The 18,090-nt window shown below is 36.9% G+C and overlaps 1 protein-coding gene across 2 annotated transcripts in view; it reads left to right on the forward strand.

The window, feature by feature from the left end:
- Nucleotides 1–353: 353 nt before the first annotated feature.
- Nucleotides 354–18,090, forward strand: part of OTOGL (otogelin like) — a gene marked incomplete at both ends in the record, with an annotated part of 153,818 nt that continues 136,081 nt past the window's right edge. For both annotated transcript variants that reach the window (XM_082849594.1, XM_082849595.1), the window contains 6 exons: nucleotides 354–432; nucleotides 1,502–1,541; nucleotides 2,509–2,557; nucleotides 9,310–9,376; nucleotides 11,253–11,351; nucleotides 15,181–15,335. In XM_082849594.1, coding sequence (XP_082705720.1) covers nucleotides 354–432; nucleotides 1,502–1,541; nucleotides 2,509–2,557; nucleotides 9,310–9,376; nucleotides 11,253–11,351; nucleotides 15,181–15,335 — 489 coding nt within the window. The remainder of the gene's footprint in view (nucleotides 433–1,501; nucleotides 1,542–2,508; nucleotides 2,558–9,309; nucleotides 9,377–11,252; nucleotides 11,352–15,180; nucleotides 15,336–18,090) is intronic.

Consider the following 18,090-nt stretch of genomic DNA (forward strand, 5'->3'; position numbering starts at 1 on the left):
GGTTTTTTGTTTGTTTGTTTGTTTGATGCTACTGACTTTAGAAGTCATGAAAGGCTAATATAGGCTAAAAAGGCGTATGATGTGCAGGAGTCGGGCAGGGTGTAACTAATACCGGCTCAGTAAGAAGCTGCCATGCATTGCTAATGAGAGATTCAGCCAAAGGGTTGCCTGCAAGTTCTAAAGCTTCAGATGCTGTATGTGGTTAGAAATCCTGGAATTGCTTTTTGAATTACTTTATTACAAAGCTGTATTTATAAGAATTTGAGCACTCTACAAGTACTCATACTTCTAAGATGCCATCTTAGTAAAGACCAACAATTTGGTTACATTTCAGGGAGAAAGGCTATACTGAAATGAACATTGTGAGAAAACTCAATTTAATGATACCTTGGAGTATATTCTTGCTTCATATACTGCTGTTTTCATTACAAGGTAAGAATTCAAGTTAAACTTTTACCTTATTTTATTGTATTTTAGTCTTCCTTGTAAATTGTAGAAACTGTTTCCTCTTATACTGTAAAACATTTCCAAGTCATTAGGATGGGTATGTACTAAATGACACCCAGATCATTTTTTGGGAAAATTTTTAATAATATAGATAATTTGGAACTTCTGGTTTTCATTTTCTGAGTCTCTTTTTTAAATGTTAAAATCATGATTTTATCATGATATGCAGCTGTACTGGAAGAAGCTCTGATTCTAACTTTTTCTCTTCTAAATAATGATTTTAAACAGTTGTGTAATTTAAACATTTGAAATTTTATAAAAGATAAGGAGACATTGAGTACTTAAACTTTCTTGATGCCATCAACCCAAAGAATGGTAAAGGAATGTTTTAAGAAGGACTTTAATGTTTGAGACTAAGCATTGATTTTCAATTATATTATAGTAATATTTATAAATTAATTTTTATAAAATATTTTTATGGCAGAAAGCATTTCTTTACATTCAGTTATTAATTTTTAGTCCCTGAAAAGGGCTGTATATTTTGGGGCTTGTAGAGGAAGTGGGAGAAATTACTGAAGTGTAGAAGACCAGCGAGGTCACAGACACTATCTTCCAATCCTAGTAGTGACTGAAACTCCAAGGAGAAAATGTCTTAGAGCAGCGAGAGCTGGAGGGGACTTTGAAGATCAACCTGGCTACCACTGTTATTTTGTGATGTGTTTGCTTAAGTATGGCATTTACTAAGTCGTAGGACTGGGACTAAAACTTGGATCTCTGACTTCAGGACTAGTGCTTATTCCACTGTATCATGTCTCTGTATAAATCAAGGTACACTGCCCATTCTTTCTGAATTACTGGTCACCCTGATGTCTCACAGGGAATTTGCTGGTCAAAATCCTCTAGAAAATGTAAAATAACTAATAGCAAAACTCAGTCTAAGTTTCAGAATTTAGGTTTAAATGATCTGTTTTATAATCAGATCATGTGATCAAGATATTTGGATAATTTTTTTCATTCATATATATATATATATATATATATTTATCTCTGGCAGGTTATATTTGTACTTCATCCATCTTGACGAGAACATCAAAGTGAGTATTTCTTGTTCTTTATGTCCTCTAAAACATAAAGATAATTGGAATGAGCAAAGCTCAGCAGGTCAGTGTATCTGCTTTTGAAAAATAAATTAAATATTTTACAAAATAAGGGCATGAGATTTAGTTCTTTAAAACATTTCCACAAATTAAAAATTACTAGGCATTCAGTTCCTTATTTATGAAACAAAAATATTTCCTTTCATTTTAATTACAAGAGGAGTTTTTGGTGGTGTCCAATGACTGTAGATACTAAGGGGACATTTTTCACTTCAAAGATTTGAAAAGAAGTTATATTCAGTAATTTCCTATTTCATATTATTATTAATGTACATTGTTGATTAGAAATGTGCTGTATTCTTAACATAGAGTAAACGTTTTTAATGATAAAAGAATAAAATGTTTCTAGCAGTAAATAATGAAAATCATTTTTTGGACTAAACTGATCTTAATGAAAAATGGAATTCTACTCAAAAATTCTACTGTTTGATTTTGATAACCCACAGTTTGATGTGCTTATGCTCATGAATGTTAATCTGCCCTTTAAGACATGGAAAGAGAGAGAATCGAGTATTATGTTTGAAAAACGTGAACCTGCACTTGTCGAATACTTATCTCACCAGTTTTATGAAGGCATGTGGAGAAATTATCATGCATGTTAGTGCTACACTGTTACACTATTTTATTTATTTCTCTATCTCAAAGTTCCTTCCTAAAATGCAGTTTACATCAGAGACTGGAGAGATCTGGGGACACTCCCAAATTTTGTAAAATGAGACAGTGCCACCACCCAAATCTAACCCCTCCAAAGTGGGGAGGGGGACCTTTTCAATGTTAAAGCAAGAAAGACCTCTTTGATAAAGTGATGGAAATCAGGAGGAAAACACCAGCTCTCTCTTGGGAAAGGCTTGTTCAGGTTGCCTAGGGGCCTTTGACTATACAAGTTCTTTTTGTTTTCTTCCAGAAACGGGTTTAATGAAAATCAACAGAAAAGAGCTCTTTTAGCAGCCCAGGTAGGTTATGCCTCAGAAGGAGAGAGAGGCAGAGAAACAATCCATCCTGCTTTGGGCCTCTGCTGTCACTTCAACAATGAGTCCTTTGTGGAGGCGAATAAAATGCTAAAAACAAGACAGGAAAGAGGAGGAAGAGGCAAAGTAACTTCTCTAGTGCTGTTCTGTGACCCTCCAGCTCAGGCTTAGCTCACATTTACTTGTTTGTGGTCAGATGCTTTTTGCTATTCACCTCGGTTCCCTACTGATAGGCTCCCAGAATTTGTGGGAGATTTAATCTCACTACTTGCCAAAACATTTTAATTGGTTTAAAAATTAAGCACAATGTTAAAGGACAAATACAAGCAAAGAGGGGCAGAGAAAGGTGTACGTGATCTGAGTAAAGTACCACAAAAGGGCGTCAGAGGTGTCTTAGTGTCCTGACAAATGGGTTTTATATTATCTAATAAATCTAAATTACAGGCATTGATGAAGAGGTGACCTGACCTTTCTTTTTTTAGAGGGGTGGGGTAGCACTGAATTTGAGGAGGCCTTTTTGCTTGGGTCCCTCTATATAAAGGATATTGGATAACATAATTGCAATATCTTCAAATTATGGTTGGAATGTTTAAATGGGTGGATTTTAAAAAATATTTCTCCATTAAAGATGGATGGTAAGATAGAGAATCCTAACTCAATATTAAGACATTTCTTTGGAAAGTAATATGATTTGAGTATTTATGTAGCAAACAGCTTATATATTCAAGGTGTTTGTCAAATGCTGAATTGCAGTCAATTTCTATTAGCATTTTATGATGGATGCCTGGTTTTTTTTAATATTTTGTGAACTTAAAGAGAATTGAAAAAAAATAGAGGGCAGATTTGATATGCTGTTGTGATGATTCAGAAGGCAGAACTAATTTATTCTTATCAAGAGTGGAGCTCTTTCTTTGCACTAGAATGGGCAAAGGATTGTCTATGGAAGGGAAACACTTTTTTTCTTAAAAAGAGTATTTTGTGTACTTAAGTATCTATGTATCATGTGAAGTGGTTAAAATGATTTTTCTCTGAGAAATGTCAAGTTGGCCAGTAGACCATATTAGCCACAAAAAGATATCAACGTGACTCAGCAGAAAATCCAATTTTGAGAAAAACTGCATTCTGGTAGAACCCACTAGATGAAGAACCTGTGAAATATACCCCCACAGGTGTCACATGAAACAGCCTGTGGATGGGCTTCTACTGTAGACCATTTGGATGTTTTTAGAATTTGTATAATTTACCCCCCTAGACTTATCTTAATACCTCCCTTTTGTTAATAAGTGAGGAACACACTTGCCTTGATTTCCCTTTTAGAGAGAATGAATAGCTGGACACTTGCCCTTCTCTTTCCTGCAGCTAGAGAACATGCACCAACATTACTTAACATCTGAACAAATTTTAAGGGAAGAAATGTTAAAGAAGGGCAGTGAGGTCGCAATCATGCGTTTCACTGTTTAGGATTGAAATTTCATCTGTTATGAGGCCATTCTTGTCCACAGATTCACTCCCCTGCTCTAGGAAGACGGAGCACTGATGGACAGATAAATGTGCACGTAAGGACTCAGGAATATGTTGGCAATGAGATAACAATGACCAGAGAAAGGGTAGACACAGACTTCTGTCAATGGTGTAATTGTGCGCTACAGTGATTTCTCATCTAAAGACTGTATTTCTCTGTGCTTCTCACCCTCCTGTGGAGATGTAATCAGCACGGAGGAAGAATGGGTTGTCCTCTTTCATCGGTTATGTGAATATATGCACCCACTGCTTGGAATTTTTTTGCATTTGCATCACATTTCAAAATTCTTCTCCTGAAAGCAGGGGCAGATTATTTATTTATTAGAGGTTGCATACAGTTTGTATGTGCAGGAGTGACGGAGAGAGGAAAGGGAGACTAGGAAGGGAGAAAATCCAGCACAGCTCTGTTAATGAGGGGCCTTCCTGCTTTAGGCATCTGGGGCTCAGTCTTGCTGGCATCCCTCTGAGGAACTGTGTACAGTGTTTTAGAAGTGTTTCTCCAAGGGATGGGGGAGCTGATATACTTATCCACCAACACCTGCCTCTCATTCCTTGAGGGCAGCTTCTGGGGGGACTTAAATCCCCTGAAAGTCATTTCTCTTGTCTATCCTGATTGGACTCTACCCTAAGGCAGAGACAAAAAGAAGCCGGTGCTTGAGGGTCTCAGTGTGCACAGAAACCCAGACGCAGGTGAAATCCAAGGTGAGATGAGAGGATAAGTGGAGGGGCATCAACAGAACATTTTATAGTCATGGTTCTAAACAGCTTTGGAAGGCAAATCATTCCCATTTGCATAATGTCTATTTCTGGTTCAGTTGGTATTTGTTGACAACACACAAAGGACCATACTAGAGGTATAACCATGAACAGTGGTGTTTGTTCTCTAGAAATTCAATGTTTAGTGGAGGTAGAGCTGTAAAGAAGTCATTTCTGTGTAACTTGTTCATCGAATCTAAGACACCACCAATTTTTGCCAGTATTTGTATGATATAAAAAAATGAAAGAGCTCCCAGTTATAAATGTAAGATGTGCCATTCTGAGTTCAGATCTGTTATAAAAATAAAAGCTGTGTGTCATGTCTTAACATGAAATGTTATAGTATGATGAGTGGAATGCTGCAGAGATTAGGATGCTGTGGTAACCAGGAGGCTGGTGTGCTAAGTACTTATTGTGATTTTCATGGAGGAGGTGTAGCCTGAGTTGGGTAAGAGGATATGGAGTGAAAAACAAATTATATGTTTTTGCCTTGGTCTAATGTTGTCAAGTGTATTCAGTTTTTGCTTAATAATAAAAGTAGGTAACATGTTTACAACACTTATGTGCCTTGCACTATTTTTGGTGATTTACTTATCCCATTTCATTTAATCCTCACAATTCCGTGAGGCAGTTATTGTTATTCTGTTTTACAGATTGGGAAACTGAGGCTGAACAGGTTAAATAATTTGTTCTAGTTTATAAGCCTGTATGAGACAGAGTTGAAGTCACTATACACTTTTAGTGAGCATCAGTGATGATTCATCAGCACCAAAGTAAGAAGAATTTGGTGCCCGGTAATATTGGTTGTTGTGTTAGATTTAGGCAGTTGCAGACAATATAGCTAAAGAGAGAATAAGACTTGTCTTGAGGGAATCCAAGTCATAGACTTTTGTGAGTCTGACTTAGTTTGAAGAGGGAGGAAAGGGAAAAAAGAGGAGATTGAGCAGAGAGGACAAAACCTTGGAGGAATGAAAGCAGGAGACAATGAACTTGGAGACATGATGTGGGCCAAGGACTTTAGAAAAGAGCCTTGAAGTGGTGAGAGAGTGTGGGAATCCTTTTGTCTGCCATGGGGCAGGTTTGCCCTTTAAAAGAAAAAGTACTGCAGTGCAAATTGCCAAGATAAAACTTTTACCATGTAGGAAGGAGACCGGAATCTGTTGAAAAGAGGATTGTACCTGAAGTCACGTTCTTTATCACCCCTTTTTTTTTTAACATCTTTGTTGGAGTATAATTGATTTACAATGCTGTGTTAGTTTCTGCTTTATAACAAAGTGAATCAGCTATACATATACATGTATCCCTGTATCTCCTCCCTCTTGCGTCTCCCTCCCACCCTCCCTATCCCACCCCTCTAGGTGGTCACAAAGCACTGAGCTGATCTCCCTGTGCTATGCGGCCGCTTTCCACTAGCTAGCTGTTTTACGTTTGGTAGTGTATATATGTCCATGCCATTCTCTCACTTCGTCCCAGCTTACCCTTCCCCCTCCCTGTGTCCTCAAGTCCATTCTCTATGTCTGCGTCTTTATTCCTGTCCTGCCCCTAGGTTCCTGAGAACCTTTTTTTTAAGATTCCGTATATATGTGTTAGCATACGGTATTTGTTCTTCTCTTTCTGACTTACTTCACTCTGTATGACAGACTCTAGGTCCATCCACCTCACTACAAATAACTCAGTTTCGTTTCTTTTTATGGCTAGGTAATGTTCCGTTGTATATATGTGCCACATCTTCTTTATGCATTCATCTGTCGATGGGCACTTAGTTTGCTTCCATGTCCTGGCTATTGTAAATAGAGCTGCAATGAACATTGTGGTACATGGCTCTTTTTGAATTATGGTTTTCTCAGGGTATATGCCCAGTAGTGGGATCGCTGGGTCATATGGTAGTTCTATCTTTAGTTTTTTAAGGAACCTCTGTACTGTTCTCCATAGTGGCTGTATCAATTTACATTCCCACCAACAGTGCAAGAGAGTTCCTTTTCTCCACACCCTCTCCACCATTTATCGTTTGTAGATTTTTTGATGATGACCATTCTGAATGGTGTGAGGTGATACCTCATTGTAGTTTTGATTTGCATTTTTCTAGTGATTAGTGATGTTGAGCATCCTTTCATGTGTTTGTTGGCAATCTGTATATCTTCTCTGGAGAAATGTCTATTTAGGTCTTCTGCCCATTTTTGAATTGGGTTGTTTGTTTTTTTGATATTGAACTGCATGAGCTGCTTCTAAATTTTGGAGATTAATCCTTTGTCAGTTGCTTCATTTGAAAATATTTTCTCCCATTCTGAGGGTTGTCTTTTTGTCTTGTTTATGTTTTCCTTTGCTGTGCAAAAGCTTTTAAGTTTCATTAGGTCCCATTTGTTTATTTTTTTTTTTAATTTCCATTTCTCTAGGAGGTGGGTCAAAAAGGATCTTGCTGTGATTTATGTCATAGAGTGTTCTGCCTATGTTTTCCTCTAAGAGTTTGATAGTGTCTGGCCTTACATTTAGGTCTTTAATCCATTTTGAGTTTATTTTTGTGTAAGGTGTTAGGGAGTGTTCTAATTTCATTCTTTTACATGTAGCTGTCCAGTTTTCCCAGCACCACTTATTGAAGAGGCTGTCTTTTCTCCACTGTATATTCTTGCCTCCTTTATCAAAGATAAAGTGACCATATGTCCGTGAGTTTATCTCTGGGCTTTCTATCCTGTTCCATTGATCTATGTTTCTGTTTTTGTGCCAGTACCATACTGTCTTGATTACTGTCACTTTGTAGTGTAGTCTGAAGTCAGGGAGCCTGATTCCTCCAGCTCCGTTTTTCTTTCTCAAGATTGCTTTGGCTATTCGGGGCCTTTTGTGTTTCCATACAAATTGTGAAATGTTTTGTTCTAGTTCTGTGAAAAATGCCATTGGTAGTTTGATAGGGATTGCATTGAATCTGCAGATTGCTTTGGGTAGTATAGTCATTTTCACAATATTGATTCTTCCAATCCAAGAACATGGTATATCTCTCCATCTGTTTGTATCATCTTTAATTTCTTTCATCAGTGTCTTATAGTTTTGTGCATACAGGTCTTTTGTCTCCTTAGATAGGTTTATTCCTATGTATTTTATTCTTTTTGTTGCCATGGTAAATGGGAGTGTTTCCTTAACTTCTCTTTCAGATTTTTCATCATTAGTGTATAGGAATGCAAGAGATTTCTGTGCATTAATTTTGTATCCTGCTACTTTACCAAATTAATTGATTAGCTCTAGTAGTTTTCTGGTAACATCTTTAGGATTCTCTGTATAGTATCATGTCATCTGCAAACAGTAACAGCTTTACTTCTTCTTTTCTTATTTGCATTTATTTCTTTTTCTTCTCTGATTGCTATGGCTAAAACTTCCAAAACTATGTTGAATAATATTTATCACGCTTTTTTCTTATCCTTCACTCTTTCCAGTTTTTCTAACATCATCTGGTCCTCAGTTTGACAATTATGAGGCAAATTTTGGGAATGTGTATTCTGGTGAATGTAAAAATGCTGTTGGAAAGGACATTGCCCAAGATGATACACTAAATTGGCATTAAGTTGGAATAAAAATCCATAATTGATTAGTTTTAATAATCCACAGCTATTTGCTACTATTCCATATTAACCTCTAGAAATCCTAGGGTTTTATCTGGGTTGCTTAGGTTAATGTAAATCTCTTTCTTGCTAATTTTTTATGTGTGAGGCATTATGCTGGAATCTTTATATACATTATTTTATTTATTGTTTGAACTACTCAGTGAAGTATATATGTGTCATTGTTCCCATTTTACAGACAAGTAAAAGGAGGCACTAAGCAGTTAAGAAACTTGCCTTAGTAATGGCAGAATCAGGACTCTAATCCAGATCTGTTTGATTCTATAATTCATGATCTTAATGATTACCCTGAAGTGCCTTGGGCTCTATAAACAGATACATTTAAATTTCTACGAACTTTAAAGTGTCAGGTCTTTGGAGACTGAGGGTGTCACACTCACACTTCAGCAGCAGAAGCTTCTCTGGATGGTGTCTGCACAGATGGGGCTGCAGGAAGTGGGTACATCACTGTCTGTTGCTCCTTTGGTCCCATGCATTTTCTCCAGACCCATCTGCACTTGAAAGTATTAAAAAACTGCTACTCCTGCAGGCAAAGCAGTCAGTTAATGCAAAGATTAGATTCTGACCAGGCTCTTTTCCAAGGAGGGCAGGGAGGCAGAACTGAGGTCAGAGAGCATAAAGGACTTGTCAAATTCAGGTAAGAAGCAAAATCAACCTTGAAATCAGATCTAAGTACAACCTTAGCAGAGCCCTTTCTGCCTCTCCAAGATTTTGCCTCAATAACCCAAGGAAATATGGAGTCAGCTCTTTATAATTTCTGTGTTTGTAGCTGTTTTCCAGATTTTCCAATTGCATGTTTGTCTTGAATTAAATAATTTAATTCTCTTGAATTCTTATTTATTTCTTTTAAAGTTTGAAGCAACTTCTCCAAGATATTTCTTCCATGAAGCTATTAATTGGGGTGAGAGTAAAATAAAAGGTTAGTGCTACATCTATGTTTTTGTATTTGCTTTCTCAAAAGACTCTTTTGGGGGATATAGTGAATCAACTCTCAATGATTTCCACATAATGCATGAAGGAAGCTGAGCCAGGGTGGTAATAGTACTTAGTAATAGTTTGTTTACTTCATATAGAAATTTGAATTATATTTGGAAATACACAAGGTTAAGCAGTTAGACAAAGCTGATAACTATATGACCAGGAAAGCTATCACTGGGTATCAGGAGCTTTTTTTCTGAATCAATTACTGGCTCCTCGATTCTTTGACATTGCTTTTTTTTTTTTTTTTTTTTCGGTATGAGGGCCTCTCACTGTTGTGGCCTCTCCCGTTGCGGAACACAGGCTCTGGACGCGCAGGCTCAGCGGCCATGGCTCACAGCCCCAGCTGCTCCGCGCCATGTGGGATCTTCCCAGACCAGGGCACGAACCTGTGTCCCCTGCCTTGGCAGGCGGACTCTCAACCACTGTGCCACCAGGGAATCCCGACATTGCTATTTTTGCTTACCAATTTTCCATTTCCATTTAGCAGAATGCTAATGGTAGTTTGAAATTCAATTTGAATTTTTTGTTGCATTTAGAATAGCAGGGATTTATGACTAGTTTTGTTTTGGTATCTGTTTTCAGGAGAATACACGGGTTGTAACTAAATTTTTGAAGGAGATACATTTGCTTACATAATTACTTTGACACATATTGATTGGAAAAATACAAGATTGTAACCTAAGAGAAAATTTGAAGATATATATGCCCCCCTAGAAAAAGAAAACTGCATTTAAATTTATGAAAAACATCATTTTAATCTATATTTATGATTAAAGTTAAAGCAGCTCATTTCTCCTCAGTTAAGATATACTTAGAGAGTTGTATGTCTTTAAATGTAGAGACATTTTAGATCAATGAATTTTAAGGTGAAAGGATAATAGAGTTTTAAAATTCTTGCCTTCTGCAGAACTGTGGTTAAAATACCGCAATTAGATAAGTGCCTTTCATGACCTGACCGTATTCCGGAGAAGGCCAATCTTTAGTAAACACTTTACGGTCACTCAGAGATGTTCTCTAATTCTATTGATGTGTTACTTAAATCCTTTCTGCTTGAGTTTTGCCAGTTGTCTCTTGTGTTCTCCTTATTACAGGACAAATTTTCACTGTGATTCATCTGCAGTTTTAAAACTCACTAAGGAGGTCATAGTTTCTTTCTTCCTCTTTTCAACATAATTCTTTGGGGTGATTTTTCTTGCCATGAAAGAAAGAATATTTTTGGTGACAACCAGCAGTGACGTTGGCTTCTGCCCCGTTAAAATTAACTATGGGTCAGAAAGAATGCATCCATTTGTAATTAAGCCTGAGGATTAATACACAAACTTCAAATGGAATGTTTAATCATTCTCTTAAAAAAGTAGTTTCCTTGTGAGTTCTATTATATATTGTGCCTGATCCCTTGAGCTAATGATGGACGTTTTTCTTTAATACAACACTTGCTCCTGGAGAAGTAGCTGATAAGACGTGCCAAATTCCGTCAAGGGAATCATCTGCAGCTTGTGTATTTCTGGTTCTCATCATCTGGGACAGGGATTCCTTACATGGGAACTTGACCTTTCAATTGCTTGAAGGAGGCTAACCTTTGCTCTCAGGGTAGTTTGAGATGTGAAAGCCTGTCTTTCTTGTTTCACGGCACACATAATGAAATGAACTAGATAGAGACTTAAGGGGCTTAAGTCTTTAGCTCATCAAGGCAATAGGCCCAGGGTTCTGTTTTAGTTAACAGAGGTTACTGTTAGTCCAAGGTAAATCTTGACAGATTTATGTTTATAAAAACTGATGCACACCAGAAGATAACTTATTTTTTTGCCCTTCAGGTTCTTGTCCTCATGAATGCCTTAACGGAGCTTTCTGTTCTAAGGCTGGTACATGTGACTGTCAAATATTTCAGGCACTTGGGACACGGTGCCAGATTGGTAAGTTTCAGGGATACTTATGAGAGAATTATGAGATGCCGTGGAGAACATGAAGGCATAATTTGCTGTATTAGTGTTCATTCTTTGGGAGTTGGTACAATAATGTTGTGTATTAACTAGAGTATCCACAATGTATTTCCAGTAATTTTGAAACAATGTGAAAGAAAATGAGTATACCCACTTTAACTTCTCACTGAACTCTAGTTCCTCAAGTGTTTTTTCTTTTCTGTTTTTAAATTTTTATTTAATTTTTAAATTAGAGTTGATTTACAATATTATTATTTTTTCATATTCTTTTCCATTATGGTTTATTACAGAATATTGAATATAGTTCCCTGTGGTATACAATAGGACCTTGTTGTTTATCCATTCTATATACAGTGGTTTGCATCTGCTAGTCCCAAACTCCCAATCCTACCCTCCCCTGCCCCCCTCCCCCTTGGCAACCACGTCTGTTTTCTATGTCTCTGAGCCTGTTTCTGTTTCATAGATAGGTTCATTTGTGTCATGTTTTAGATTCCACGTATGAGTGATATCATATGGTATTTGTCTTTCTCTTTCTAACTTACTTCACTTAATTCGATAATTTCTAGGTCCATCCACATACCTGCAAATGGCATTATTTCATTCTCTTTTTTATGGTTGAGTAATATTTCATTGTGTGTGTGTGTATGTTTGTGTATGTGTGTGTTTGTGTTTCACATTTTTATCCATTCATCTGTCAATGGACATTTAGGTTGTTTCCACGTCTTGGCTATTATGAATAATGCTGCTATGAACATAGGGGTGCATGTATCTTTTCGAATCATAGTTTTTGTCTGGGTATATGCCCAGGAGTGTGACTGCTGGATCCTATGGAAACTCTATTTTTAGTTTTTTGAGGAACCTCCATACTGTTTTCCATAGTGGCTGCACCAATTTACATTCCCACGAATAGTGTAGGAAAGTTCCCTTTTCTCCACACCCTCTCTGGCATTTGTTATTTGTAGATTTTTTTTAATGATGGCCATTCTGACAGGTATGAGGTAGTACCTCATTGAAGTTTTTTTTTTTTTAAACATTTAAAAAAATTTCTTTACTGTTGTATCTATTTTATTTATTTATTTTTGGCTGCATTGGGTCTTTGTTGCTGCGTGCGGACTTTCTCTGGTTGCGGCAAGCGGAGGCTACTCTTCATTACGGTGTGCAGGCTTCTCAGTGCTGTGGCTTCTCTTGTTGTGGAGCATGGGCTCTAGGCACACGGGCTTTAGTAGTTGTGGCACATGGGCTCAGTAGTTGTGGCTCATGGGCTCTAGAGTGCAGGCTCAGTAGTTGTGGCACACAACTACTTAGTTGCTTAGTTACTCCACAGCATGTGGGATCTTCCTGGACCAGGGCTGGAACCTGTGTCCCCTGCATTGGCAGGCGGACTCATAACCACTGCACCACCAGGGAAGCCCCCTCATTGAAGTTTTGATTTGTATTTCTCTAATAATTAGCAATGTTGAGCATCTTTTCATGTGCCTGTTGGCCATATGTATGTCTTCTTCGGAGAAATGTCTATTTAGGTCTTCTGCCCATTCTTTGATTTTTTTTTTTTCTTCTGTTATTGAGTTGTATGAGCTGTTTGTATATTTTGGAAATTAAGGCCTTGTTAGTCGCATCATTTGCAAATATTTTCTCTCATTCTGTAGGTTGTCTTTTCATTTTGTTTATGATTTCCTTTGCTATGCAAAAGCTTATGTTTTATTAGGTCCCATTTGTTTATTTTTGTGTTATTTCTATTGCCTTGGTAGACTGACCTAAGAAAACATTGGTATGGTTTATGTCAGAGATTGTTTTGCCTTTGTTCTCTTCTAGTAGTTTCATGGTGTCCTATCTTATATTTAAGTCTTTAAGCCATTTTTGTGAGGTTGCGTTCTAACTTCATTGATTTACATGTGGCTGTCCAACTTTCCTGACACCACTTGCTGAAGAGACTATCTTTTTATCCATTGTGTATTCTTGCCTCCTTTGTCAAAGGTTAATTGACCGTAGGTGTGTGGATTTGTTTCTGTGCTCTCTATTCTGTTCCATTGATCCATATGTCTGGTTTTGTGCCAGTACCATGCTGTTTTGATTACTGTAGCTTTGTAGTATTGACTGAAGTCTGGGAGGGTTATGCCTCCTGCTTTGTTCTTTTTCCTCAGGATTACTTTGGCAATTCTGGGTCTTTTATGGTTCCATAAAAATTTTAGGATTATTTGTTCTAGTTCTGTGGAAAATGTCATGGGTAATTTAATAGGAGTCACATTAAATCTGTATATTGCTTTGGGTAGTATGGCCATTTTAACACTATGAATTCTTCCAACCCAAGAGCATGGGATATTTTTCCATTTCTTTAAATCATCTTCAATTTCCTTTATCAATGTTTTATAGTTCTCAGTGTATGAGTCTTTCACCTCCTTGGTCAGGTTTATTCCTAAGTATTTTATTTTGTTTTTGATGTGATTCAAGTGTTTTTTCCATTTTAAATGGTACTGGCCCATTAAAACCAGGCTTCCAATTCATCTCTCTTTTGCTTTATAAATTAGATTTGTTATTTGGAGCCACTCATTCTTTTTGACTTTGAATTAATGGAACATTCTGTACATAAAAGAGAAATAGTGTTGAGAGCTCTTCAAAGGCAGAAGGTTCTTAAAAATATTTTTATCCATGGTGTCTAGGTTAGGACCCTACATCAATAATGACTAAAAAGCATTCATTTGTTTAATGAGTATTTATTGAGCATCTACTCGATCCCAGGCTGGGCACTGGGAAGAGTGAGTAATATAGACATGTTTCTGCCCTCTTGGAGGTTACAGTCTAGAGGAGGGGGACCAACACATAACAGATACACAGTAATTACACTTGTGACGTTCTGTAAAGGGAAGTGCAAGATTTTATGAAAATATGCAACAGAGGTAAGGCATACTATCAGAGAAGACTGCCTGAATAATGAATAACTCTGTTTTTTCTTGAAAAGGCCAAAGTTGGCCAAGCCTAATACATTTAGGTAAATTACAAAAAGAAAAGATAAAATGATTGTGCCTTATCTTTATGCTCTTTATAGAGTATATTAACACATTTTAATGTCTTAACCAATATGTATTACACGTTTTGAGTGCTCCATAAATGTCACTGATTTTCATATTAATCTAGAAGGAAGGGTCTACAAAATCAAAATGGAATGGAAGGTGACCCACAAAGGTATAAAGGGAGATAGGCATGAAGGCAACAGGAGATAAAGTTGTATGCTTTAAGACAAACACTGCTTACAATGTGACCAGTTTGAAGTCATGAATTCCTAAATTCCAGCATACTTTGGATGACTAATGCTCCCCATCCCCAGGTCCCAGGCTTCTAAACATGACTTTTTGGTCAGTGGTTAATTTTCTCTGTGGATGCTATTATTTTTGAAAGAATTGCAGAGACTAGAACACTGTCAGTGTTAATTTTTAGAACCCTTAGTGGTGACATTTCTTTCTTTCTGAGCCATTATATTTGCTTTATCACTATCACCTTCTTTTACTTTATCGTTATCTCCTCTCTTCCTCTCTTCCAGAGTCTTTGTTTGGAAGCAAAAATTAAGGAAGTTTCTAACATAAATCCTTTCTTCAAAACAACTTGGAGACCATGTTTTTCTTCAGAAGAGTTTGATAGTTTTGAGAGCAGTTGGTAATTTTGTTAGGTATTTTTCCCTGTGATATTGTCCACCAAAGAAGAAAACATTTATTTTAATGAAAATTAGAATTACCTAGCATGACTGAACCTTGCCAGAAACAGGTATAATTTGTTTTATTCTACTAAATATTATCCTATTTCTTTTCAGTGCCAAACATGGGCAGTGGCAGAGATGGGATTTGCAAAAGCTGGGGACAGTACCACTTCGAAACTTTTGATGGCATCTACTATTATTTCCCAGGAAACTGTTCTTACATCTTTGCGAAGGACTGTGGTAATTTGGAGCCTCGGTACACTGTATGGGTAGGTGATTCTAGGACATAATTAACTTAAAAATTATTTCTGGCCAAGTCTGTATTTTTAAAGTACTGGACAAATCATGGAAAATATATAGTAATCATAGCATGAATACTTAGGGCCCTGACTAGGGAAGGAGAGGGGCTGGTTCTGAATGGGATGGGACAAATTTGTAGCTATTTTGAGTATATTTCTATCAAGATGGAGCCTAGGACTGGGAGAAGAAAGGTTTGCATCCATATGGTAGGGACATGTAGGCAACACAGAAATGTCTATATCATGGATGTCATAATATCAACTCCAGTTGACATACTCATTCTTCACGTTTTATTTGATCATGTTGAAGAGAGGGTAGGTTCAGGCATCAATCATATTACTCGTGTATGTTTCCTTCTTGACATGTCCAGTGTGATGGCCATCTGGATGTTTTAAAATCACATACCTCGGTCTAATCTGGGGGCTGGAATTTATTAAATGGAGTGAATGAATTATATAAACACAGGCTAAAGGATGTGGAGACAGGCAGCTAATTTCTAGGTAGACTGATACTATATGATTGAGCTCAGAGAGTTAGTTCTTAATTGCAGAGTTCTTTCTTCAAAAGAATTCATAGGAGACATCTCAAAATGCGAGCTGCAGAGTAGCTCTGGTAGAAGTAAGGAAGTAGGGACCTCTTTCCCTGCTGTTGTCTTCCTCTGAATTTTCTGGTATCTCGAAACACAGCTAGAAAACTGCAGTGCTGTCCTGTTCTAAAGCTAAAACCCTCCATAACTATCATTTGTTTGAATCTCTGTTGTTGAATCCCTCCGACTTATGTTGGAGTTGCCTAAATTTTCCTCCTCTCTTAGACGAGGCAAATATTCAAAAGTAGGCCCTAAAGCTTTTCAACAGCAACAAATCCTTGTGCCCTCAAAAGGAAATGAAGTCTATTGAAAGTTAACTTATGGGACATGAGGCTAAAACATTGGGGGTCTCTTTAGGTAAGGAAGTTAGTGGCATGCGTTTTTAGTTCATACAGGGCTCAGTCCCCTATTGTCCTTTACTCATCCACTCTAGGAAGGAGTTGCTGGGTTTATCACTCAAACATCTTCTGACTCTCTCATTGAAATGTTCTTGTCCAGTGTCTGATCCTTTTGAGGACTAAGGTGTCAAGTAGATAATTGTGTGATCCTAACACACAATGTTCAACTGTGCTTCCAGAGTTAATAGATAATTGTTTTTACTTGGCCCTGTTTGGTTGGTGGAATTTGCTTTCACATTAACAAATCCATTTACTTTAAATGTCATCTATCCCCGATTTTAAAAGTTGTTCACCTCTTTTGTAGAAAATTTGAAAAAATTCAAAGAAGTCTAAAAAGTACTATCAGAATGATCAGTCAAGGCTTATCAGTGCTAATGGCTTCATATATTTCCTTCTAATTTTTTTCCTCTGGATTTTATACACATAAATTTGAAATTTTACTATGCATAATTTTATTTCCCGCATTTTCACCTAATATTATATCAAGAACTTTTTTTCCACGTCAAATGTTCTTGACAAACACAGACTTTGTTAGCTGTATTTGTTCCAACTATGGAATACTGAAATTATTTAATTGTACCCTGTTTTAGAAATTTAGATTTAAAAAATATTTTCAGTATTTTAAAAGATGTGTGTTAATAAATATCTTTATGCATATATCTTTTTATGCTCTTGATTCTTTTCTTTTTCTTCTTTAAATTCAATTTTATTTTAATGAAAATAATACATGTACTTAGTTTAAAAGATTTCTTCAAGATATATGAAGCCAAAAAATGGCCCCTCTTTCCTTCACTCCTTGACCCCAGCTGAAGTCTGATGCCCCAAAGGCAATTACTTCAATTTTTTTAGCTGTTTCTTCTGGCTTTTACCTAACATGTCAAAATGTGCTATTATTTCTTTATTTATCAAAGTTAGGACTTATTTCTTCACTTCTTACTATGGAAAATGGGAAGTCATCTGTTACGTTATCCTTCGTGCCCCTAACACACACACACACACACACACACACACACAAACACACACACTTCCCTTTTCTCCTCCTAATAGTTATATCACCGTTATTGGTTAAATATGTGGTTTTTATACTATTGTTGTTTACATATTGTACATATATGAAAAATATTTATATAAATATTGTTGAGAGCCGAGCCTAATATGTTATTGTGATTTTATTTCTCTGTACAATTTTATAGAATTAACAGTTATCCCATTTTTCATTTGCTGCATTTTCTATACTTCAATCATTTTTTCCTTCAAAGTATCTCTAAACAACTGTTCTCAATATGGTCAGATACATCAGACAATCTCTCAGTTTCTCTTTCCTTCCCATGTGATGTCCCTTCCTCAGTTCTTCATCTTCCTGTTCCAACTGAGAGTGGTTGTTTTTGAGCCTACTGTACACCTAGCACTTAGGATTTTATTCACCATCTTCCTGGAGAATTTCATTCTTCTGTCTCCTGTATTGGTTTCCCTGTTTCTTAGGTCCCGTGAAGTGTCTAGCAGTCCTTGAATTTTGTTCATACTTGAGAGATAGGCTCTAAAAAGCTTATTGGATGCTCTGATCATGTGGGCAGTGCTTGTTTATAGTGCTTTCTGGAAAGGGAAGATATTTTCCTGGCAAGAGTGTTACCGAACTAGGTTCATTTTGCCCATCTTGCAGCAAGCCAAAATGCTGAGGTGCCGGGGTTTGCAGCAAGGAGAGGGTTTATTAGGCAGCCAAGCGAGGATACAGGAGAACAA

Source organism: Leucopleurus acutus (genome assembly GCF_964270905.1).
Source record: "Leucopleurus acutus genome assembly, chromosome: 11".
In the NCBI taxonomy this organism is placed as follows: domain Eukaryota; kingdom Metazoa; phylum Chordata; class Mammalia; order Artiodactyla; family Delphinidae; genus Leucopleurus; species Leucopleurus acutus.